This window comes from Salvia hispanica, chromosome 5 (genome assembly GCF_029641045.1).
Source record: "Salvia hispanica isolate PSC_SH4W2 chromosome 5, Shi_PSC_v1, whole genome shotgun sequence".
Classification (NCBI taxonomy): domain Eukaryota; kingdom Viridiplantae; phylum Streptophyta; class Magnoliopsida; order Lamiales; family Lamiaceae; genus Salvia; species Salvia hispanica.
In genome coordinates, this window is record NC_142696.1 from 45,987,831 (window position 1) to 46,012,023 (window position 24,193).

Here is a 24,193-nt window from a genome sequence, read left to right on the forward strand (position 1 = left end):
TAAGGCTGCACGTGGCCTCGCTTGACCTTATGCTAGGCTTCCGATCACCCAAAGACATGAGCGGCCACGGGAATCGCATGACATCAACGATAGAAAATGGCTTCACGGTAATGATTTGTATACATTCCATTATAGTATAGTCATATACTCCGTATTTAGAATTAAATATCATGTTAGGATGAAATATATTTATATCAAAATTCAGGGACTAAAAATGTAGTGCTCTCTTGATCTTATTACAGTTCACTACGAAATTAAATTTTAACTTAATTGGTTTGGTTAATCACAATAGGGACAATCAATCACTCCATTACCAAGACCAACGTATCCTCTTGTTTATCCGGCAGGTTTGGAAATCACAGGAACTACTACTTATGTCACAATTGGGTTTGAAGTCTTCTTCTTCTTTTTCTTCTTCTTCACCTTCTTCCTCTTCTTCTCCCCCCTCTTCCACTTCCGCGCCTTCTTCTTCTCTGTCTTCTCCCTCTTCCAGTTCATCTTTCGCTTCCTCTTTTTCATCTACTTTCTTCTCTTCTTCATCATCTTTCCCATCTTCTTCCTAATCTCCTTCTTCATCATCTTCCTCCTTTCCATCTCCCGCTCTCTCTTTCCCCTATTCCTATTCCTCTTTCGCATTATCTTTTTTCTCATTTTCATCCTCTACCCTCTCTTCCTCGTCTCCTTGGTTTTCTTTCTCTTCCCACTTTTCCTATTTCGCATCTTGTCATTTTTCTTTCTCGTCTCCTTCCTTTTACATTTTCTCTTCTTCACATTCCTCCTCCTATTCTTACTTCTATTCATCTTCATCTTCTTCATCATGATCTTCTTCATCTTTCACTTATGCATTTTCCTCCTTTTCATCTTCCTCTATTTCTTTTTTCTCCTCTACCTCTTCCTCTTCCTCTTCCTCTTTGTTTTCATATTTATTTTCTTCATCTTCCTCTTATACTACTTTCTTTTTTTCTATGTAGTACTCCTACTCATATTCTTCTTTTTCTTTCTATTCATATTTTTCATCTTACTCCTCATTCTTCTTCTCATTCTTTCTCTCCTCCTACTTCTCATTCTTCTTTTTCTTCTTCTTGTTCTTTTTTCTCCCATTCTTCTTTTGCTTTCTCTTTCTTTTCCTCTTCTTCTTCCAACTCTTCCTCTTCATCTTCTTTTTCTCCTTCTTCTTCTCTTCTTTCCTATCCTCATTTCTATCTTCTTCTTCATTTTCTTCCCCTTCCTCTTTTTCTTCTTTTTCCTCTTGCTCATCCTCTTTCTCTTCATCTTCTTTCTCTTCTTCAACATTCTATTTCTCTTATTTATCTTCTGTCTTCTCCATATCATCCTTTTCTTCATCTTCCCATTCTTCCTCTTCTTAACTCTCTTCCTCTTCCTTTACTTCATCTTTTTCTTTTTCTTTCACTACTTTCACTTTTTCATTCTTTTTGGATCATAAATGTCACTTCTAATAGCTCTGATTTTGGCTTGCAAAATTACCAATTAGAAATTAAAAATTGAATTTAATACGGATCTGGATACACAAGGCCCGTAAATTGTAGCCTAAACGGCCTCTGGCCCACGAGTTGCGGCCCATGCATGTGGAAAAGCAACGACCCATCATGCCCATGAAAGAGTCACCACTCACGACCACATCAGAAGTTGGCCCCGGCCCCGTCCCTGTCCCCTTCAGATTGAGACCATGTCTAGCCATGCTAGTCGGGCACCGTCGTTTAAGTTAATTGTAATAGAGTCTAGGGTTTTTTATTAACTCACTCTCATGCATGTTTCCTTTGTTGGTTTTTGTTGGATATTTTAGTGTAATTGGATTAGCTTGATTGATCAGTATTGTCGTAATGAGATATCATATAAGTCTGGAGGTGCGGAGTGTACGCTTATTTGAATTCATTATGATGTTAGATGAAGGGGGTCCTGGGGCAGCGCCCCCGGGTAGCGGGGTCCAAGGGGTGGCAGCCCCTGGCTGGGGTCGAGTTATATAAGAAATTCATCCGAAAATGTAATTTCTGAAAGTCAAAGGACTAATTTGCAATTTTGGAAACCTTTTGAAAATTAGTTATTTTTGGTTTTTTCCCAACAGATACACTGGTTCATCTTCTTCAAAATCTGATCGATTCTTCTGGTTCAACGAATATCAACATATTATAGTTCTGAATCTTCTGAATTGTATCCGATCAAATATTTTGGTAGAACCACCGAAATTGATTTGATCTGAAAATGATTTATCACAACTTTCAAATTATCCATTTTTGTTCAATATTCTAAATCTCCCTAACAGTTCTCTCCTCAAACTGGATAGTATCAAGAGAATCCAACCACATAAAATTAGAGTTTCGGTATAAATACTTTTTGTTGTTTCAATTAATCATGAAAAATTAGTTTTAGTTTGTCTACGAAACTATTTTAAAAGTAAGTTTCTTTTCTTTTACGATGATACCTCAATCTATTACTTATTGTAAAACCAGAAAAACATGTCGTTAGTTGTTTATCTGGACTGGGCTATATTTTCATACATATTGGGCTTTCAACACGCAGAGCTGAGGCGGGCCGCTCTCATTTTCTTAGGATTTTAATTTGAGATTGTCAAACAGATTAAAATAATACTCCCTCCATCCGCGATTAGGAGTCTCATTCCTTGACGGCATGGATTTTAAGAAATGTTAAGAAAAATTGGTGGAAAAAAATTAGTGGAATATTAGTCCTACTTAGTTTTAAATGGATTGTGAGTGGAATAAGTTATGTGAAATGTGGAACCCTATTACAATTTATGGTAAAAGTGAACCAGGACTGCTATTTGCGAACGGACTAAAATAAAAAAACGGAACTCATATTCGCAGACAGAAGAAATATAGTAATTTTTTATAATTAATATGTAACATAATTGAGCTTGCCTTTCCAGTCCTAACTCAAATCCTATCCTATACATAACCAGATATATATATATGACAAGTTCTTCCTAAATTATACATGCACATGTGATTAAATTGAGAACTATTCTATCATTATGTCTAGTTGTTATCATTAAAGTTGGCATATGTTGAATTAAAGCCTCAAATTTTATAGTAATACTTTTTTAGTTGGATGAGATTGAAGCCTTAATCAATTACTTCCTATAAAAAAAATAGAAACATTTGAAACGGCACAGGTTTTAATGCACAATTGGTAAAATAAATGAGAATAATTGATCAAGTAAGAGAGAGAAAAAGAAAAATGAGTAAGGAAGTGAGAGGAAGAGAAAAAATAATGAAAGTGAAATTGGTAGATTATGGGGTCAATGTTCTAAAAATAGAAAGGTTCTAAAGTTTTTATTTTAAGGAACAACCCAAAATAAAAATAGTTGTTATTTTTAAAAAACGAAGGGAGTATAATTTATAGCGTTTCGTTTTGAACTTTATTGTCTTGTTCGTTATTTGTCTTCTAAAGACTATCATTTGCACCATAAATTTATTTTCATATAATCTGTTAAAAAACAAACTAAATACTTTGAAATTAAAATGAAAGAACGTAAAAATAGAAAAGACGTAAATCAAACAATTTAGGAATTTTAAATCGCCAACGAATAAAGAACGACAAAAGACATGTCTCTATTATATTTTTGAATTTTTCAATTTAATTTGTTTTCCTTCAATATCTGTACTTTTTTGGAAAATGAAGCCTAATATTTGAAAGAATTGGTTTTTCTTGTATTAGTTGCGGGACCTCTAAAGTCTTAGCTTATCTTTTAGTGCAGATATGAATAAGAAGTTTTTCATGTTCACGTAACCTAACTATAGCGACTTCAATTTAGACATATAATATTTCTTAATTAAATTTACAACATAAGATATGCAAAATAAAAACCGCTCATATGAATAAAAATATTGCTTTTAAAAATAATGTTATCGAACTTGAAACACATTTTTGAGTGGTTAATCGAGCTTAAAGAAGATGGCAAATATCAATTTATGCCATAATTTTTTTTAAAAAACAGCAACAGCCTAACTATTTTTAATAAAAAATTAATATTTTATATCTATATATAGTTTATACTTTATATTTTTAAGTTAGTCCTCTCTTTCCATTTTAGCATGTCCACTAAAATTAATTTTCTTTTATTTTTAAAAGTTTTTTTCTAATGTGATGGAATATATATTATTCCCTACAAAAATACTTTAGTTACTTTTTCTTGCTGTACCTCTCACTTTGCTAATTTTATAGTATTAAAATTTGTGTCATCCACTGTTAAAACGATTGGTAGTGGATGATGGAGTTCCATCAGACGACGCCGAAAACGTCAATTGTGTCAAACTAAGTTGATACGTCAAACTCATCGCATTTGCGTGATGTACGATGGATTTTAGCCATTTAACATCGTTTTAAGTGGCAAACTCGTCATTTTATTGTTTTCGGACATTTTAAATTTTCATAATTTCATTTCTTTTTAAGTTGTAAGGACTTCAAAACCACTTATAAATAGTGGATTTCATTGTTTTCCAACGTTTTACATACTTGCATCATTGTTTCTTACATTAGTGGAAGAGATGAAATGATTGTGAATTTGTTATATCATGAGGGGCCATGCCATAAGGATGGGCATCTCCCTCGTGGCATGAGTACCAGAGGACACAAGTGACATCCCATCAATGGATTGAATAGAAAAAAGTGTTTGTGCTAATTGAGCACAAAATAGTGAATGAGATGAGAGAGTTGTGGATAAGGTAGATTTACTTAATTTTAGGTGAAATGTTCATGCAGATAATGACTAAATTACAAACACCATGCACTGTCGTTTTCCCCTAAAAGCAAAATATGCACGTCACCTCACATCCACCCGCAATTCAAACCCTATTCATTTGGAACTCCTCAGGCCATCCGCAACGCTGTCTCTTATCCGTCTCTTAACCGTCTCATCTCTTCACTATTCATAGGCACCACTGTACTTTTCAGCTCATCTCTTAACTAAGAGACAGCACCTGCATCCCTCCATCTCTTAACCATCTCTTAACTATTCATTCAATTTCATTTTTTATTTTTAATTCCAACAAATTCAATTTTAATAAAAACAACTTCATTAAAATAAAATAAATATTACAATTTAAAAGCCTAAAAATTAAAAAAAAAATACATAATTTAAAATTCTAAAAAATAAAAAAAATACATAATTAAAATACTCTAAGTGAAACTATAAAAACTACTCCGCCGGCGAATCATCATCCCCCGAAGTCGGCGGTGTAGCTATACCAAGTTGAGCTCTCATATACTCAATTCCGGCCATATGGGCTGCAACTTGGCCAGGATTCATTTTTGAAAAGTCCGCCATCATGGCGACTAGGTACATGGACATTAGGGTGTGCGAGCCCGTGCCCGTGCCGGAGCCCGAGCCCGAGCCCGAGCACGCCTGGCTTGGTCCGCCGCGGCCCATCCCTCTCGCTCTCGCTCTCCCCCTGGCTCTAGCCGCCTTCGCCGTCTTGGTCCCTTGCGGCCGACGTCGTGCACCGGAAGAAGACCCCCCTGCATCATCGGTTGGCGTGCCCTCACGTGAGGTGTTGCCTTCGCCGCCATCACTAGACGAGTAGTGGCCACGCGCCGTGCGCTTCGTGCGTTTCGAGCCCGACTCGACACCGCCAGCCCACCTTTCAAGGTGGTGGACTTGCGACCAAACATCGACAAGCTTGAAATCTTTGCCGACGTCGTCTTTGAAGACCCGCAACGCCGCTCTCAGAATGTCGGCTCCACTGGCTCCGCTCTGATAATTCGCCTCTTCCCCCCTGTATATCGCGCAAAATTTTTTGACATCTCTGTCGCTTCGGTCCCAATGACTGCGGAGCATCTTCACGTTGCAGGGAACGGTATTCGTCGGCCTTCTTGTGTTGTAAACTTCGGTGACTTTTAGCCAAAAACACTTGTGGGTTTGTTGATTCCCGACGACAGGATCGTACGAGATGCTGATCCAAGCGTCGTACAGAGCCAACGTCTTGGCTTGGCTGTATGGATGACGGCTGCCGTCTCCCACAGCCTCTGCATCCGCTTCCTCCTCTTCCTCCTCGGCATTGATGCCGAGCCTGAGGCTGATCCTGCCGGAGCCGGAGCCTCCACCAATTGGCCAGTCGGGCAAACTGCGTTCAGGTGCCAAAAAATTCTCCAGAATTTGGGATAATCCCGGCGATTGCCCGTACCTCTGGGGGGGAGGACGATAGTATGCATCCACATCAAAATGTGGTGTTTGGTACGCCGGCGGGGTGGTCGAGCCTTGGGTGCCCGGCAACGAACCGGGAGTACCCAAACAGTTGGACATGCTCGCCCAATCGTCGAACGAGTTCAAGTCGAACCCGCCGGAGCCGCCGCCGCCGCCGCTGGAGTTTCCATCGCCGGACATTTTTTCAACAATTTGAGAGTAGTGTTTGTGTGTAAAATGGAAGAGGAATGAGGAATGAGAGTAGTGTTTGTGTGTAAAATGGTGAATGTAGTATGGAGTATATTTATAGAAGAATAAAAATAAATAAATAAATAAAATCGACCGTTTTGTTCCCAACGGTCATTTGACCGTTTGGAAAAAAAAATTATTAAATTCGAATTTTTTGAATTTATAAAAAAAAAATTATTACGTCATAATTACGACGCCCACTCGCGGGCCGTCGAGTGGGCGTCACGCAATGCTCCAGCGTGCGCCACGTGGGCGCGCGCATCGTCTCGCCAGCTCGTCGTCGGGTCGCGTCGTGCGACGAGATGTCTCGTCTCGTCGAGACGAGACGAACCTCGCAACGCTGTCTCGATGCTGGCTCGTCTCGTCGAAATGAGACCGAGTCCGCGTCGAGCCCGCGTTGCGGATGCTCTCACTCCTCACCAACGCACATTCTTAATTTATTTATTTTATCATTTTTTCGTTCTTATCATTTCAATGCTTTCTTTCAAATTCACATATTATAGTACTCTCTCCGTCCCATAAAAGTTGAGTCGTATTCCTTTTTAGTCTGTCCCAACAAAGTTGAGTCATTTCCTTTTTTAACTAAAGACAAAACATCTAATCACTCTTATTTTATTCCATCATTTACTTTACTCTCTCTTATCTTTCCTACTTTTTTTCATCTCTCCTATTTATTTAATATAAATTCTTAATCTCCGTGCCCAAAAGTTTTGTCTCAACTTTTATGGGACGGAGGGAGTATCATTTTTTCGTGATAAATTTTAAATATTCATGGCTAATAGTGCACATTGTTTACTCTCTTTTCTACAAAAAGTATGGTAACAATTTAATAAAAATATTAAGAAATGCCTTTTAAGTGGATAAATTATCTTATGATATGGGATTAGAAAGTCGACAAACTCATTGTGGGCCTACTAAGGTTAGAAAACTTCATTTAGTTATGCATTTGGACCATAACCCCTACAATTTCATTTATATTCTTCATCTACCTTTCACTTTTAGTGATGGCCACCTCATCATCTCTGTCTTTCAACGATGATGTTTTCCCTTGCGTCTATTTATACAAGTCTATTTTCTACATCCTAACATCAATTAAAGTGATAAAGACAAAATTACAAAAAATTTGCCCCATAATATATAGAACTATCATGCTCTACACAATATTATTGTACGTCTCACTCAAGATATTTATATTCTTGGATGGCACATGATTTTAGGAGGAATTGACAAGTAGAATAACTAAAGAGAAAAAAATGTGAGAGACATTAATTTTCAAATATATAAACTTAAATATCTTAAATGAGACAAACTAAAAAAGAAAGACGGACATCTTGAATAAGACAAATGGAGTATATAGTACTATATCCGTCTATAAAATGTTGTCCATTTTGCACTCTTTTTTGTACATATTTTTTAAACAACAAATCTATGTGACCAAATTTTGTACAATAAAAAATTAGTGTATTTAAAAAAATAGGTTTATTTATGCATTTAATTAAAACATATGGATGCGTATATAGTACATGAAAAGTGCATAATATTGTGGTTATATATTTATGATTTGTGTATAATTTTTTTACTTTTTTGGAACCATAAATATAATTAGTGCATACTTTAATTCAAATTTAAAAAAAATAGAAAGGAAATTCAAATATAAAAATAAAAAATGAGATTAATGGCTAATAAGTCTTTTTAACTTGTCCACTTACTATATGTATTATTTTAATATAACTAATACATCAAATTATTAATATAAACAAAATTTGGTTATTTATCACTACTCTTTTTAAAATCTGGCCGATTAAATGTGGATAATATTTTATGGAGTGCTTAGAAAATGTAGGTGTGCGTGTATCTAAATAGGAACACGTGGAGTGACAACTGGAGGCATGGATTAGATTCCTCTCTTGTGATTGTCAAACTATATACGTGTCGACACATGATTGCATGTCTCTCTCGTTTACTTCATTAGGCGTTTGCATAAATTATTCCAGACTGTGGGACCCTTTCGTTGCGCCGGAAGAGCCGCCGGTTGCGCCGATCCCTTTCAGTTAACGGCTTCTACCCAAATCATTTCATCAATTCATTAAGCTCGGAGCCGCTACAAGCTAGCCGTTTTGATTCTATATCTCAATTTATTTTTATTAGTAGTTACGGTTATATTATACTTCCTCCGTCCCCTATTAGGAGTCACTCTTTGACCGGGCACGAGTTTTAAGAAATGTAAAGAAAAGTTGATTGAAAAAGTTAGTGGAATGTGAGACCCATTTTTTTATATTGGTTTTATAATAAAATGTGAGTGAATTGAGTTAGTGGAATGTGGGACCTACTTACTATTTATGGTAAAAATGAAATGTGACTCTTAATTGGGGACGGACCGGAATGGAAAAGTGTGACTCTTAATGGGGGACGGAGGGAGTACTCAGTATTCGATAAAATGCAAACTTATTCAAACTTCAAATTTTTTAACACATTATCAATATAATATCAACACAGTCTAAAATTTCAAGATTTTAATGTCAAACACAACGTCAGTATAATGTCAACACAATATCAACAAAATGTCAACACGGTGTCAACCGTTAATATTGTGTTGATATTTTCTATTGCTATTATTTTGTAATCTATTGACATTTTTAAACGGTTCAAATCATAGTTTGGAGTTTGTACAAATTTTATAATTTGCATTTGATTTCAATCCTATATTCATATTATTTGCGTTTTAGGAGCTAATCCTATATTCATATTATTTGCGTTTTAAGAGCTTTTGAAATATATAAGTAATTGAATATACTTCTCAGTTAGGTACGTAGTTTCTTTTTTCCCATTTGTTATAAATCATTAGGAATTGTATATTGAATGGAAAGAAAGAAAGAAAGGAACACGTTATTGGTTTATAAACCAATGAGGCAAATCCAAAATATATTTACAGCATTATTTATATTAAAGAAAAAGGAAAATCCTTTCATCTCTAGCTCTCCTAATCTTTCCGATAAGTCAAAAGAGAGGATATATAGATCTTTGGTTGGTCGGTGGCCCATTTTCCCTTTTATAGAGTTTTTTGCATTTAATTTATAACATGGCATTGGTTGTTGTGTTACGCGATATGGAAGAAATCATGTTGATCGATCTAATTTAGTTTACAAATTAGTAAACTTATACCATATGTGTGTAGTCATGCGTATATTTATATATATAAAACGTCTACAACCCGTTATTTTATAAGATCTACCAACATTGATTTATGTTCATATTTTTGGCACTTATGAAGATAACATGCATTTTAAATAATAGTACCACATATTAATTAAAGTTCAAGATGAACTAGACTCACCCGTTATATGTGGCATGAAATTTTACTAAAATCTGTAAGTAGACTATCGAAATAGTATTAGAAAAATAATAGTAGTAGAGTACTACGGAGTACCTTTTTATAAGTTGTAATGAATTGAAAGTGAAAGAAGAGAGTACCCACGTTTAGATTGAATGTGTTGGAAGTGGAGAAATTATAGATCATTTGTTGAAAAGTGCTCCCTCCGTCTCAGTAAAGATGACCTCTTTCGTTTTTCACATATATTTTAGGAAAATCATAATAAATAGTTAAAGTAGAGGAAAAGTAAAGTAAGAGATAGAATAATATGGAAGAGACTCTTTTCTATATTATTCTCCTTTTTATTTTATTTTCCATCCACTTTAGTTATTTATTATGATTTTTTTAAAATAAGTGTAAAAGATGAAATATGTCATCTTAACTGAGACATAGGGAGTACTTAATAAATAACTAAATAAGTAAATAAAGTGTGAAAAAGATGAAGAAACAAGTAGATAAATAAGTGTGCATTAATTTAGGTGACACCCAACCCAACATAGCAAAGTGTGCATTAATTTATGAATCCCATAGAGTATTCATTTTAATTTATACTCTATTCATCTTATAAAGTGCATACCCTGGTCTATCACGAGTTTGATTTAATAATACTTACATTAAGATATTTTATGAATGGAGAAAATTACACATATATTAGTTATATTACTACTAAATGTGTGGAAAGAAAGAGCTTCATAATTGGCATTTGTTATAACTAAATTGAGACGTAGAGGTTAGAAATAAGAGATATTGTCTAAAGGTAGAATCCGCACATTCTTATAATTCGACATTTCAAAACAACAAAATTGTGCATATTATTGAATTGAACAAAATGTGTGTGTTTCTTCGACAAAGAAATTGATATGGATATATTCATATAGGAAAATGATCAATACAAAAATGCATCTTGATATAATTAATAATTTACATATTCTTAGATTCATATATTCATATACTATCAGTATTTAGTTTCTTTATGATTTACTATTTCCTTAGTTATATGATTATATTAGATTTTGTTTAATACTACTAGTTTGTTAGGATTTTATTATTTCCTTTGTGCAGCTGCCATTCTCTTCTCGGCTCTCCTCTTTAATACTTATTATATTAATACGTATGAGAAATGTAACGGGTGCGATAAGCTCAGTTTAGACGACTGTATCAATTATCACTAGATCATCGAGACTAAATTGATGCATATGTTATTAATGTTTCTTATACATAAGGATCTACTTAATTTTCATATACAATATCTACATCCACATACACACAAAAATTGAGAAAGTTGTGGAAAATGTGGACAACGAAATATGGCTGTTAATAGAGTTAGGCAAATTTCATCTCACTTTTGCAACGCAAATGTAGAGGCCCCCAATCACATGTGTGCATCCACTATGCATATACCATATTTAGTAGGCAAAAAATTTCTACAAACTTAATTCATTGGTCATAAATTGATTGCAACACCTTCACTACGTCTCCACCTTCCTAACCTAACCTAATCATAATTAATCCACAAAGGCTAAGTATTAACGTGATTCATAGAAAGCATATCCAAAATTCATCATTTTTTCAACACATAGCCCCCCACACACAAACCCTCTTAACCAACCATAATCTCATGGCATATTTACTTCTTTTTAAAGTGAATGCGATGGATCATAGGCGATGGATCATAGTTAAGAAGAGCTATTAATACTATAAAACATACTTATACCAATATAATACTAATTGATCGTCTCTATTGGAACACCTAATCAAATCTCACTTACACTATTTTAAATGAAAAAGGCAAGATACCCCAACTCCCTTAATTATTTAGATTCGGATTCACTTATTCGTACACAAAATTGTCAAGATTTTGAGAGAATGATCTGTCAAGACTTGACTAATGTAAATAAAATCTTAACTAACACTAAACCCTTAACTTCCATATACTATCTCTTACTATTGAAACGTTGAAATAAGTGAAATGTCTATTGAATTAGTCCAATTATATTGCACACGATGATCGAATTTTAGCTAGTAGTACTATATAGTTGACATAATCAAATTTCTTTCATTGGAAAATGAGCTTATTGGGCAATTTAATTTATACATTTTTTTTGTCAAAAGATTATTCAAACTTGAGCGTGTCCGTGTGTGTATAGTATTCAAAAGGCATAAATTATTGCTACATGATTCTTTAACATACTTTCCATTTAATTAATTGATTTTCAAGATCCTCCATACTTTCAAACTAATTAACGATAAGATATGTACTACGTAATGTGAATAACGAAATTTGACTTCGCCTCTAACCGTATTCTGATATTATCAAGTTCTATAATTATATACTCCCTTAAAACTAGACCACATTTACCATTTTGGGATATCCCTTCAAAATGAACTAATTTTATTCAAGAAAAAAAAATTCTCTCTAATAAGGTGGGTCCCATTTTTCGATAACAATACTCCAATCACTTTTTCTTTCTCTCTCTCTTACTTAACTAATTGTACATTAAAACCCGTGTCATTTCAAATATTGTCTATTTTTTTAGAACGGAGAGAGTTATTACATATTCTCCCCGTGAAGATTTTCTATTGATTCATCCCATTTCTAGACCTGAATTTGATATAGTTCTAGAATACATGACTTTGAGACTAAGCAAGTTATATTTTAGGTTTTAGTATTTATTTTTTAGTTAATAGATTTAGTAGATGAAAAAATATTAAGAGTAATTATTTTTCCTTCTATCAAATTAGGTTATCCTTTTCTGTTTATTTACTTTTATTTTTATTTTCCTTAAGTTTAGGGTTTCATTTGCCTATATAAAGGCCTTATTGTTGAACTAAAAAGACAAACTTTTGAATATTAATTTTAGTATTTTACATTGAATTTTTATACTCTAAAATTTTCAATTTATTGAATTCTTTATTTACCAGTTCAGTAGTTCCTAGTAAGTTTCTATATCAGAATTTGAATCCCACAAAAAGAAAAAAAGGAAAAAATCCAATTTTTTTGATTGATACATTTTATTCATTACGTATTTAATAATTTTATACGTCAAGTACAACATTTTCAATCGTCACAAAATGTGGATATTATCGAGTGAAGACATGCGTCTTTAAAATGTTAAAACATTTAGAGCAAGCCATGATAAATTGGAGTAACGTATTTATTAGTATAAAATATTGATACATTCCCCCAGTAAAAAAACTTGATACATACGTAGTAGTATAACACAAATGTGAGTACATAATACGCAAGGAATAAGACAAAAGAAAAACAATTAATTCCTTCAAAAAGACAATTAATACGCAAATTAATTGTATTTATTCATAAGCTACAATAGTCATCCACAAAGCCAGCAAAAGCCGTAAGCCTCAAGTTAAACAATTCAAACCTTGTGAGATTTTTAAGTTTTAGAAAAATAAATTACTACCTCCGTCCCTGAAAATTCATCTCATTTTTTTATTTTCGTCCGTCCCCTAAAATTTGTCTCATTTCACTTTTATCATTTTTGGTAGTGTACCTCATATTCCACCAACTCTTTCCTATTCATATTTTATTATAAAACTAATATATAAAAGTAGACTCACAGTCCACGAACTTTTTCAACTCACTTTCCATTACATTTCTTAAAACTTGTGCCGATCAAATTGGGACAAATTTTGAGGAACGTAGTAATTAATTTAATCAAAAAAAGAAATACTAGTACTAATCAAAATAAATTAATTAATTAATTTAATCATAAAAAGAGGGGACCTCTTCACAGTGACGCCAGCAATCAAATCGATCTTGCTCTGATTAAACACTCAATCATTCATCCAAATTCCGCTATAAATTCATCCCATTTCCACCATTCCCAGCTCTCCAGCTTCATCCCCATTTTCTAGCTTCAGATTATTACAATGGCAGAAGAGTTCGACGAATCCGAGGTTGTGTTTAACTTTTGCGACGAAGTCGGCGGCGGCGGCGATTTCCAGTTGAATTCGAAGGAATTCAAGAGGGAGAAGATGAAGAGTATTAAGAAGCAGAACTCGACGGTTCCGGTGAGTATCCCGGAGAACGTGTCGTGGCTGCGGTACGATTTGGAAGACTGCGACGGAGAGATGGTGCCGCCGCACGTAATCGTGGGGCGGCGCGTGGCCGGGAAGATGATGGCCTTCTCCGTTTGTACGGGAAACGGGAGGACTCTCAAGGGACGGGATTTGAGCCAAGTCCGTAACTCCATTCTCCGCCTCACCGGCTTTCTCGAAACGTGACGATTGAGAATTGAAATTAATTAATTTAAATTTTAAGTTTTTTTAATGTTTTTTTTTTTTTTTGGGATCCATTCTTGTCAGAAATCGATTATAGTGATTGTCGGAATTTCCAAGAATTGTGTCCGTTTGTTGTAAGAAAAATGGAAGAAGGAAAAATATATACAATTGCTTCATTAATTCGCTCAAAAAAGAGAATCAGAGAAAGGGGGGGAAAAGAGTTTTTTTAATGGAGTCATTTTAATTATGTTATAAAAAATTGGAATTATGATTTAATTATTATTGGATGCATGTTACATAAGTTGGAAGGATCCAAATTCCAGGGTGTTAGATTAGGTTTCTGTTAGGGTAAGAAGAGGGTGGGTGGGGCATTACGCCACTTCTGATTCAATAGATCTCATTTTTTCTGTGAAAGTTTGTCCATTTCTGCCTCCCAAGCCACAGCTATGCTACTACTAAAAATAGTTTCATTGTAGGACTAAATTATAAAGCTAGTTGTGGTAACTCCTCCGAATATTATTGAGACAAATTTATTTTAATATGGGCTGTATATTATAAATTCGATTTGTTGAAACAGTGTTCTTGTGATGATATGAGCTCAACGATTTGACAATAGTATATGAATATAAAAACTTTTACATTTTACGAAATTAGTTATAATATTGGCTACTAAGATGTTAAACACTTCATTATTCACGTTCTTTTTTTTTAGCATTAGCCACAATTCATAAGTACTCAAGTCTAAATAGTAGTAGTATTTCTTACTTTTAACAAAATCTGATTTTTTAAAGTTATTAATGAAATTAAAATTGAAATAATACAAGCGTCAGGGTTCTGATTGGGCAATGGTGACGTGTGCTCTTACATGCCATTTTGGAGCATGATGGTCAACAAAGATCCTTCAGTATATATCCGGGTATGCTCTAGTGTTGACTATCGAAGTACGTCATTGCAGTCATTAAGCATATAATTCTTGTGCTTAATGTCTGCAACAACGTACTTCGGCAGACAGCACTAAAACATACCCGGCATGTACTCAATAATCTTTTGTTGCACGTGCTCTTAAAAGGTTAATGAGACAAATTAGAAGGTACGGAGCAAGATGGAATTAGCCAAACTGACGTGGCTAATCATACAACACTACGCGTTGCGAGATTAGGAGGCAAAAGCAAACTAATCAAATTAATTTAATTAAGTGAAGAATATTTTGCTTACTTATCTGAATAAGTGATTGGTCTTACACAATAACAGGTGGTAGGTTAAAATTCCTTTGGAATCTTTCATAATATAGATTGCCTCATTTCAACTATAGAGTATATAAGTAAGTCAGTATTTGTTTAATATGCTCAAAATCTCCATGTCTGATTGTTAATTAAAACTCAGGCATTAGTCATCTAAAACAATTAATAAAATACTGTTTTGTAAACCGCATTACCACGGCATCTCATGATTCTCATCAACTACGTTAATTTTGTCATTTAGTAGCAAACTTAACAAATTAAACTTAGTCATCTTGATCTAAACTAGATAAAATATTTTAGTCTAAACTTTCGAGAGATTTACTAAGGCCACGTAAAAATCATAAATTAATTTGCTACGTGGACAAATTTGAGGCACTAGATTGTTGAAGCTATTAATTTGACATAATTATTTATTCATGGAGGAATTGATTTGTGGTTATTATACTCCTATATAATACTCCTATATGTTTATTCAATCGACCTATCTGTAAACTCTAAAATATTGTCTGTGACAGAGAAGGCTTGCTGAGGTGGGCCTAGTTTATTACTCCATGAACTTCCAAATCAAGAAAGAAAGGAAATAAAAAATGTTGAGCTTTTTATATTTAAACTTTGGTTAATAAGTATGTTGATGACTCAATCTTCTAAGTGATACATAAGATCTTCTCTTGCTGGTGGTTGGGGAGAAAATATAAATAGTCATAGTAGTTATAAATAAAAATTAAAGTCCTAGTTTAAATTTTATACAATATACTGCAAAAGTATTTTGGTTATAATATGACAGATTAATCATAATATCGTCTAATTTTTGTTGGAAATTATTGGGCTAACACATGACAAACTTAACGTGTATAGTTAGGAGAGTACTTTAAAAATAAATCAAAGTTAAATTAATAATGTCTTTTCAACCTCATGCTGCAACATGACACATATAATGCAAAATAACAACGCTATAATTTACAACAAATATTAGTAGACATTGTAGATGAATAATTAGTGGATTGCATTGTATATTGTCTATTTTGCATTATACACATAGAATTTGTCTAATGCAAAATAAACTATCTATAATGCAAATTGTAAACGGATTTACACAGATAGCATTATAGACTATAGATTTTGCATTATAGACAATTTGTTTGCATTATAGTGTTGTTATTTTGCATTATATGTGTCATGTGGCAGCACAAGGTTGGAAGTGCATGATCGATTAATATGGAAATATTAAATTGTGACTTCTTTTTGGGTGCGGTGCGGTGGGGTGGGGAACCCAATAAAGAGATGGAGCGATGGTGTTTAAATTTACCCTTTTCTTTTCGATGTAAAAGAATATTAATAATATTCCATTTATTCATATGATTACTCGAAGTTTTGACATATTAAATATTGAAGAAGCGTCCTAGATAAACTAAGTTGCGCTTCATCTTTAGAATTCAGACCTTTTATTGAGATAGCTTTCATTGTTTGGATGTATACGATAGGACATGTTAGGCTTTTTTCAATGATCAATATGGAACAAAAGATAATCATCTTGAAGTCGTATATCTGCATCCACAAATGGCGACATGATTTGTGAAAGCTATGTAAAACTTACGATAATTTGCGTATTGTAATAACATTGCTAGATGATCAGTATTGTGATTAGATTGCCAATTATGCCCGCTAATGCTTGCAATTGGATCACATAATTAGTAATCAATACAATTTACTTTCCGTTAGGATAGCGACTATGACATCTTTATATGATTATATACTTTAACAAAAAAGAGTGGTGCTAAATGTCACCACATTATCATCACCCATACAAGATTAGATTATTAAATTAAGTGTTAATTATTAATAAAAAGAAGCATGGAGCCAAAATCTACAAAGATAAAAGGTCAAATTGATAAAGTACAACTTACATATAAAGAGTAAGGGCAAAACTGATCATGAACATATGCCCATTTTATGATTTTGGTCTTATATTTTATCTTTTGAATTTTTGCATCCTTGACATTTCAATTCGGATCAAAATACACTAACAATTCCGTCAATTTTTAAACAGTTTAAACCCGATTTTGACCGATTTTTAAATGGTTTTAATCCGAATGAAACTATTTAAACCATAAAAATCGGTCAAAATCGGGTAAAAACCGTTTAAAATTGACGAAATTGTTAGTGTAGGACCAATTGTGATCTCAATTGAAATGTTCAGGATGCAAAATTTCAAAAGATAAAGTATATGACTAAAATCATGAAATTGACATATGTCCAGGACCGGTTTTAGCTTTTACTCGACATACAAAACTAAATTAGTTAATTTCTATATTGATCATTTTTATGGCTATGCATAAAGCTTAGTCATAATTGCCTCAATATGGTCAATCAGCTCATCCAAGATCTGTTTTTTTTTTCAGAAAAAATGACCGCATAAGAGTTTGCAAAGGTTTTCAATAGGACTAGGAAAAAGTAATTTCCTTTTTTCTGAACAAAAATTTAAGTTACAATATCTGGATGATGATGAGGGCACACCTAACTAAGGTTACCACTATGCTTGAGGTAGGAATTCATAGATATTGAACAAAATATCATGGACTTCTGGATTTCTTGACATTTGTATGAATGGAAGCAAGAAGCAGCAGCAATGAACATGCATCTCAGATCTCTAACTGAGCCCTGAAACAAAACAGAAAAGGATAGTAAAAGGTTAATTAAAATTCAATGACAGACATGAATGAGAAAGATTAAAGTTCTTAACAACCTTTTATATTTATGCATTTGGACCAAAACTTAAAACTTTAAGCTTTATGGTATCTTGATGCTTCTGGGGATGCATAAACAAGTTTCCTCAGATAAATGTGAAGGGTTGAGCTTCATTGTATAGATCTCCTAGTTCAAACAAGAGGTGGCATAGTTGAGGCTCTTTATCTTTGTGGAAAAAAGGGACGCATTATTGGTATGCTTTTCACCTTCGCTTGAAGTTGTTCTTTATATCTTTTAGAGGGGCACGAAGACCACTAGCACGAGAGCCAGATGCACTGTATCTAAATGATGATATCACTGCTACAAACTTTTCCATTGATTTCTCTGCTATATTAGAATAACGCCCCAAATGACTAATATCGGAGCCAAACTTTCCATCTTGAGGTGTCTCTTCATCCTCGGGATCGGAAGAGTAACCTGAAAGGGTAATGTTGTCTTAAAAACAATGTCATGGCACTCAAGCTTGAAAGAAGTATATGCAACTTAGGCTATGAACGCTAGTGTTACTGGGAATAAGCTTTGCATACTATCAGAAACTAATAGAGGCCAAGAGAGAAACTGAAGCACATTGTACAACTAAACGATTCAATCCTTTCTGAAGCAGACACTTTCATGTTGAACTTCTCTTTGACAAAATAGTGCGTAACATGATGTAATTATCTATCTCAACTAGGAATTATCTGAAACAAAATTGAAGAATATCCTTTTTCTCAGCACATATATTTAAAAGCAAATGTACCTGATCTCCAGTTGTTATCATTTGCATCCTGCAGCATATGGGATATAAATTATATAGCCGATAGTACTTGAGAATCAGATATAGAATACAACATATAATAAAGATCAGGACTAAGAAGAAGCACGTACACTTGGACTTTCAGTTTGAGCTAACTTTCTTTTCTTTGCCGTGCATTCTAATGAATCATCAGTTGACAGCCCCTGGTGACTGTTATTGTGAGACTCATCAGCAACGCCACTGATTGTCTTGTCTTTGGAAAGGTGATTCTCATTTACAGAAGTTTCTTTGAAAAAAGAACTCCTCACTCTGTGTTTTGGGTACTCGACTATTTTTTTTGACTCACCATCATTGTCTACGTCAGACAAGTTTGAACTGCGAGCCTGGAAGGAGTACTTCTCGAAAAGATTGCTTGTCTGACCATTAGCATTTTGCTTGATGCTGGGCCGAAAATAAGGACTACGTAAAGTGATTCTCTTCTCCTCCGTTTTGCATGTTTTCTCAGATGCAACTGTGTCGATTTTGTTATCACTACTGTTGTACACATCACTCTCATTTTCCTTCCCTGTCTCTTCGTTAGGTTTTTTCATAAAATATGAGCTTCTCACTATAACATTTTTATTTCCTGATGTCGCCTTTCCATTTTCTTGATTAGAGTCAAGATCCTTGTGCAAGGAGATACAAGGCTTACACACTGAATTTTGCAGTGATGTAAGTGGTAGCATTTCTTTATCTCCCATGACTCCTCTCTTGCTAAGTGGCCCTATACATGTACAAAAAAATCAGCAGGCACTGATTTGCAGAAATAGCTTCTTATCTGTAGAAATGTCATTCTCACCGTGATTATGTTCCCCCAAAACCTTCAAATCATCAGTTTCAGAGCCATGCTTTTCCTAAAACAGAAATACCAAAAATAGTTAGCAAATGGCAGATTGTGAGAGAAATAAAAATGTCTGATCTTTAAATTGGTAGCTGGCCCTCTGATAAGCAGGCATATTATATTCAATTAGAACTGACCTCATGTAAACCTAGGCTAGGACTGGAAGATTTGTTGTTGTTTTCATTTGGTACACTTCGAGGGGCCCTGAATTTCCTCTTTGCCTCAAGAGAAGCAAAGCCTTATAATGTCAAGGAAAAGCCAACTTTTCTTAATCCTCTAAAGAGGTGTGAGATAAATAGTAAAAGAAACAAGAAATAAATTGTGTTCCTTGCATGCTTTTCTTAACCCTCTCATATTACACTTGTTGTAAGAACACGAAATCACTGCAAAAACTATCAAACCAAATGTGATATAGGTTCAAGGTAACTATAGACCATGGAATTTGATGAGATTTAGACGTAAGAAACATGTACATCCTATTGCCTTACATGAGTCACATGACAAGGGTTAGGGACTCAGGAGCATATATAAAGCAAAAATTGAACCTGCACTTAACGTTAACAAGAAGGAAAATAGGATGTTCTTAAAGAGTTCAACCTAGGCTCCATGGCTTTAGTGTAAGGGTGCATGCAATAAAACTAACCAGCTGCGTGAAAATGAGAGAATGATAAACTAAAAAAATTGCCTTGATTGGATACAGAAGTAGTTTGTGAGAATATTTTTCTGCACAGGCAAATCAATCTTCTTCCTTTCACCGTCAGGCTTGAAAAACTTGAGCTGGTAAGTTGCTTGAAGTGTCTTTTCAGCAGCACCAGATTCTATCTACTTATCAAAAGAAGATAATTAAAGAGGAGCTCATGGTGTGCACAATACTTCTAAATCAATGAAAAAGTATAAGTCATACTTGAATGGGATCTTTAGTGATAGGATCTATGTCTCCTTCTGCAATGCCTTTAGCCACATGCTGGGGCAATGACGTGATTCTAGTTAAGGTATCCTTCTAGTAAAGCATGGAGGGATATGTGCTTGTGTAGATCAATTTACTAATTATGCAATCTATAGCAAAAGGATATGGGCCTAAGAAGTCTAAATCTTCATCAGCAATGGCAACTGGCTCAGACAGATGTACAATATCGTCACTAATAGGATCATAAACGCGTTGATGCTTGAAAGTCAAAATTGCTTTCTTGAATGATTCCTCATAAAGTGGAGTTACATCAACGCTGTTGTATTTCAAGTGCTTGATGACCTGCATCAAGGTATAATATATAGTAACCAAACTTTAATGTGAATCAACTGACAGAAAGCATCAAAATGCCTATAATAAGGGAATGATTATACATTCTCGTGATTTTTAAACTTCTTCATCAGAGCGTGAGCTTTTTTCAGGCCCATTCCTGGGAGAGATGGCAGATAGTCGCACCCACTTAAAATGCACATCTCCAACAGCATCATTTGGGTGAATCCCTCTAAATTTAGTTCTTTGTTGTGTTGCAGCATGGCACTCTTAAACTCAACACCTTGCCCGAATTTATCCATTTTGTAGATGATCTGTGTTATACAGTACAGGTTCATGAGAATATAACAAGAATAGATACACGAAAATATAAGTACAATGCCTATGGAATAATCAGAACAAAGCATGAGCAAGTAAAACTCACTCTTGGGCAACCAAATGCAATTAAATCTGAATCTTCTGTTATAACAGCTTCAACATGTTTGCTGACTGCCAAAAATGTCATTTGTGCATCTGCCTCATAAGGTGCAACAACATAAGCAATATTTTCTTGCTTTAAGACCTGTTAACAATTAAGAACAAGCAGATAGAATGTCAAAGGAACGGAAGGCAAAAGAGTGTTAAGTTCTAGCGCCATAAAGGGTTTAAAATAACCCCAAATTATACTTGGAAAATTGCTTCGCAATTTCAGAACATTAAAAGCTACTCCACCTGAATAAGGTCATAAGCAATTGAAGGTGATATATCAACAGCCTTCTGGTAGCTTTCAAATGCAGCCTTTAGATTTCCATTTGACTCATGTTCCATAGCACGGGAAAGGTTTTCTCTTCTAGACCTGCAAATAACATATGTGAGAAAGATAAGAATTACTCAACATGAATCATCAAATAGAGGTCAAGGGTACACCGTAAAGAAATTAGGGAGTATGGAAGCTAAAAGAACATGACTGCAAGGACCATGCGACAGAAACTGGTACTTCAGAAACTCCATTGCTTATAACCAGCCGAACATATTAAGCCAATCAAACGGAGAAAATTGATGGACAGAATTCGATACCTTGCTCGCTTAATCTCTTGCTCGTTCTTCATTGGTAGAGGACCCCCATCAAACACAAGAATGGGTTTGACACCATAATGACGTAGCATATTCACCCTATGCATACAGTAGTTAATGTGCCTGAAAACCAAGATAGAAGCCCACTATGTCATCTTATCTTTCAACTTAGCCTTAGAATTAGCAAATACTAACAATCTTCTTCTTCAATCTACATAACAGATTTCGTTCAAGTGATCAAACAACCAGACAATTTTGAAAACACACTTTCATTAAACAGATAAGAAAGATCTATGTCTCAAGTGGATATTGCAAAACACTTATCTCAAACCCATTCTACTAAAACCCTTCAACAAGAATGCCATAAAATTGAACTAAACCATTATTTTGGCTATGGGAAATTTATCAGTGGCAATTTAAAAGAGATTCACCAAAAAGTGTTCTTAACATCTCTAATAAAGCAAGCAACTTCTTCAGATCTATGAAGAACAAAAAAGATACTCATAACCCAAAATTAATTGCTTAAAATTAAAGGAATCAAAGTGATATAAACATACTAAAACCCATTTTCTCCCTTCCAGAAATACAGAAAGCCGGAAATTCTCAGATTCAAGACAAAGACCCAAAATACGCGCATTGACGAAGATGAAAAATTAATCGAGAGGCAACAATGTGAAAGTACTTGGATGTGGGCTGGCCTTTGCAGAGCTCAGTGCTGCAAGAAAGGGCGCCTTTGTGCAGCCAAGAATACGTATCGACGGCAACGAAACAACCCTCCAGATCCTTAATGTGAATCGGATTCATGATTGATTTCAGAAGCGGCAGCAACCCTTGAATACCCATCGCCAAACTTGATCGATAATTCAAATGTTCTCGATGATTACAGACCGATGCGAAATCCCATTGCCCTTTCTTGTGCGAAACAGAAACTTTATCTAGGAAATTCAGGACTCCATTTTGGAGGGAGGGAATGGGCGGGAAAATGTTGAATTACACAGTACCAGTGGGAATTGGGATTGCAGATGAAAATTCATACATTTTGGGGGTAATTTTCGGAATTACTTAATAAATATTACTAATGGACTAGGCTTTTGCTGTAAAATGATATTGGGCTTCTTGTATCCCTCTCCAAGAGGCCCAGTAATGAATTAGTGAGCGAAATCATTATTCGTTAATCTTCCTTACCTTAAAGACATAATGCCAGATTAGTAGAAAATAAGAAAGAAAAACAAAAGAAAAACGGAGTTAAAATAATATTTATGGATAACAAGACTTTATTATTAATAGTAGGCATATATATTCGGCCGATTTTGGTTCTAACTGTCCGGTTGATTGGATAACTGGTTATAATTTTGGTTCTAACTGGCCGATTGATTGGTTCTAACTGGTAGAACCAATCGGTTCCTATAGCAACTGAAGAACCGATTTTTTCATTTAATTCTAATTCAAATTTATTTGAGTAAAACTTTAAATAATTCAATATTGAAAAAAATTAATAATCCAGCATCTACAAATATAACATTTAAAAATTTTAATACCTAATCGATCAAATGATCGTACAACACATACAAACCAAGTCATATATATTTTGATAAGATCAGCTCACTCTAATATCGAAATATTATTCGGGAACCAGAAAGGAGATCTATGGTCTAATATTGAAGATCATCACGTGGAGAAATAGTGAGTCATCTGCAATTCTTTTTTAGAAACAAGAAGGTAATTAATTCTTTCGTAGAAAGCATGCTTTAGGCTTCAATTAATCAAAAGCATGATTTAATTCTAGTTATATTTATGATAAATGTGATAGTTGCCCGAATATAATTTGTTTAAATAATCTGATAAATAGATCTAGAACTCAGTTTTTCTGTTGCAAAAATTATTAATATTTATACTAAAATGAGTTTGAGTTTAATATAAATGGGTTGATATGCATAACTAAAATAATGCTAATAGATAATATTATATTCGTATTTATTACCTTCATACTGATAATTTTTCAATTGGTGAAAAAAAAAATCAAACTAATATATAAAAATACATATTGGGTGTTTTCTTATTTATGACAGTAGATAAATAGATGGAATCCCCAAAATCATTAAAAATATACTTCATCTTTCTCATAATATATCTAGAGATTTTTGGAATGATATGAGTTTTGATGTATAATTAGGGCTGGGGAATTATACCGAAATACCGGAATACCGGACTTACCGTACCGAAAAAATACCGAAAATACCGTTTTTTCGGTATACCGTAGTTTTTGGTACGATATGATACCGT

At 34.2% G+C, this 24,193-nt stretch overlaps 2 protein-coding genes across 2 annotated transcripts; one reads left to right on the forward strand and one right to left on the reverse strand.

Annotated features, from left to right (window-relative positions):
• Nucleotides 1–13,619: 13,619 nt before the first annotated feature.
• On the forward strand, nt 13,620–14,198 carry LOC125186039 (protein S40-1-like). Its single transcript, XM_048082340.2, has one exon. The coding sequence runs from the start codon at nt 13,668–13,670 to the stop codon at nt 14,019–14,021; it is 354 nt and encodes a 117-aa protein (XP_047938297.2). The 5' UTR covers nt 13,620–13,667; the 3' UTR covers nt 14,022–14,198.
• Nucleotides 14,199–17,695: 3,497 nt separating this feature from the next.
• LOC125187813 (5'-3' exonuclease family protein) lies at nt 17,696–22,916 on the reverse strand. Its single transcript, XM_089058375.1, has 14 exons — nt 22,593–22,916; nt 21,914–22,033; nt 21,569–21,692; nt 21,282–21,419; nt 20,962–21,171; nt 20,694–20,869; nt 20,525–20,597; nt 20,319–20,442; nt 19,758–19,858; nt 19,579–19,633; nt 18,872–19,503; nt 18,744–18,771; nt 18,003–18,421; nt 17,696–17,917 (listed from the first exon to the last, which is right to left on the reverse strand). Exons 1-13 carry the CDS (start codon nt 22,751–22,753, stop codon nt 18,207–18,209), a joined length of 2,157 nt encoding a protein of 718 aa, XP_088914501.1. The 5' UTR covers nt 22,754–22,916; the 3' UTR covers nt 17,696–17,917; nt 18,003–18,206.
• Nucleotides 22,917–24,193: the final 1,277 nt, after the last annotated feature.

Coding starts and splice junctions, on each gene's coding strand:
- LOC125186039 (XM_048082340.2), top strand. CDS start 13,668: ATGGCAGAAGAGTTCGACGAATCCGAGGTTGTGTTTAACTTTTGCGAC.
- LOC125187813 (XM_089058375.1), bottom strand. CDS start 22,753: ATGGGTATTCAAGGGTTGCTGCCGCTTCTGAAATCAATCATGAATCCG. Junction 21,693..21,913: donor CAAGAGATTAAGCGAGCAAG/GTATCGAATTCT, acceptor TGTTATTTGCAG/GTCTAGAAGAGAAAACCTTT. Junction 18,772..18,871: donor CTCAAACTGAAAGTCCAAGT/GTACGTGCTTCT, acceptor CATATGCTGCAG/GATGCAAATGATAACAACTG.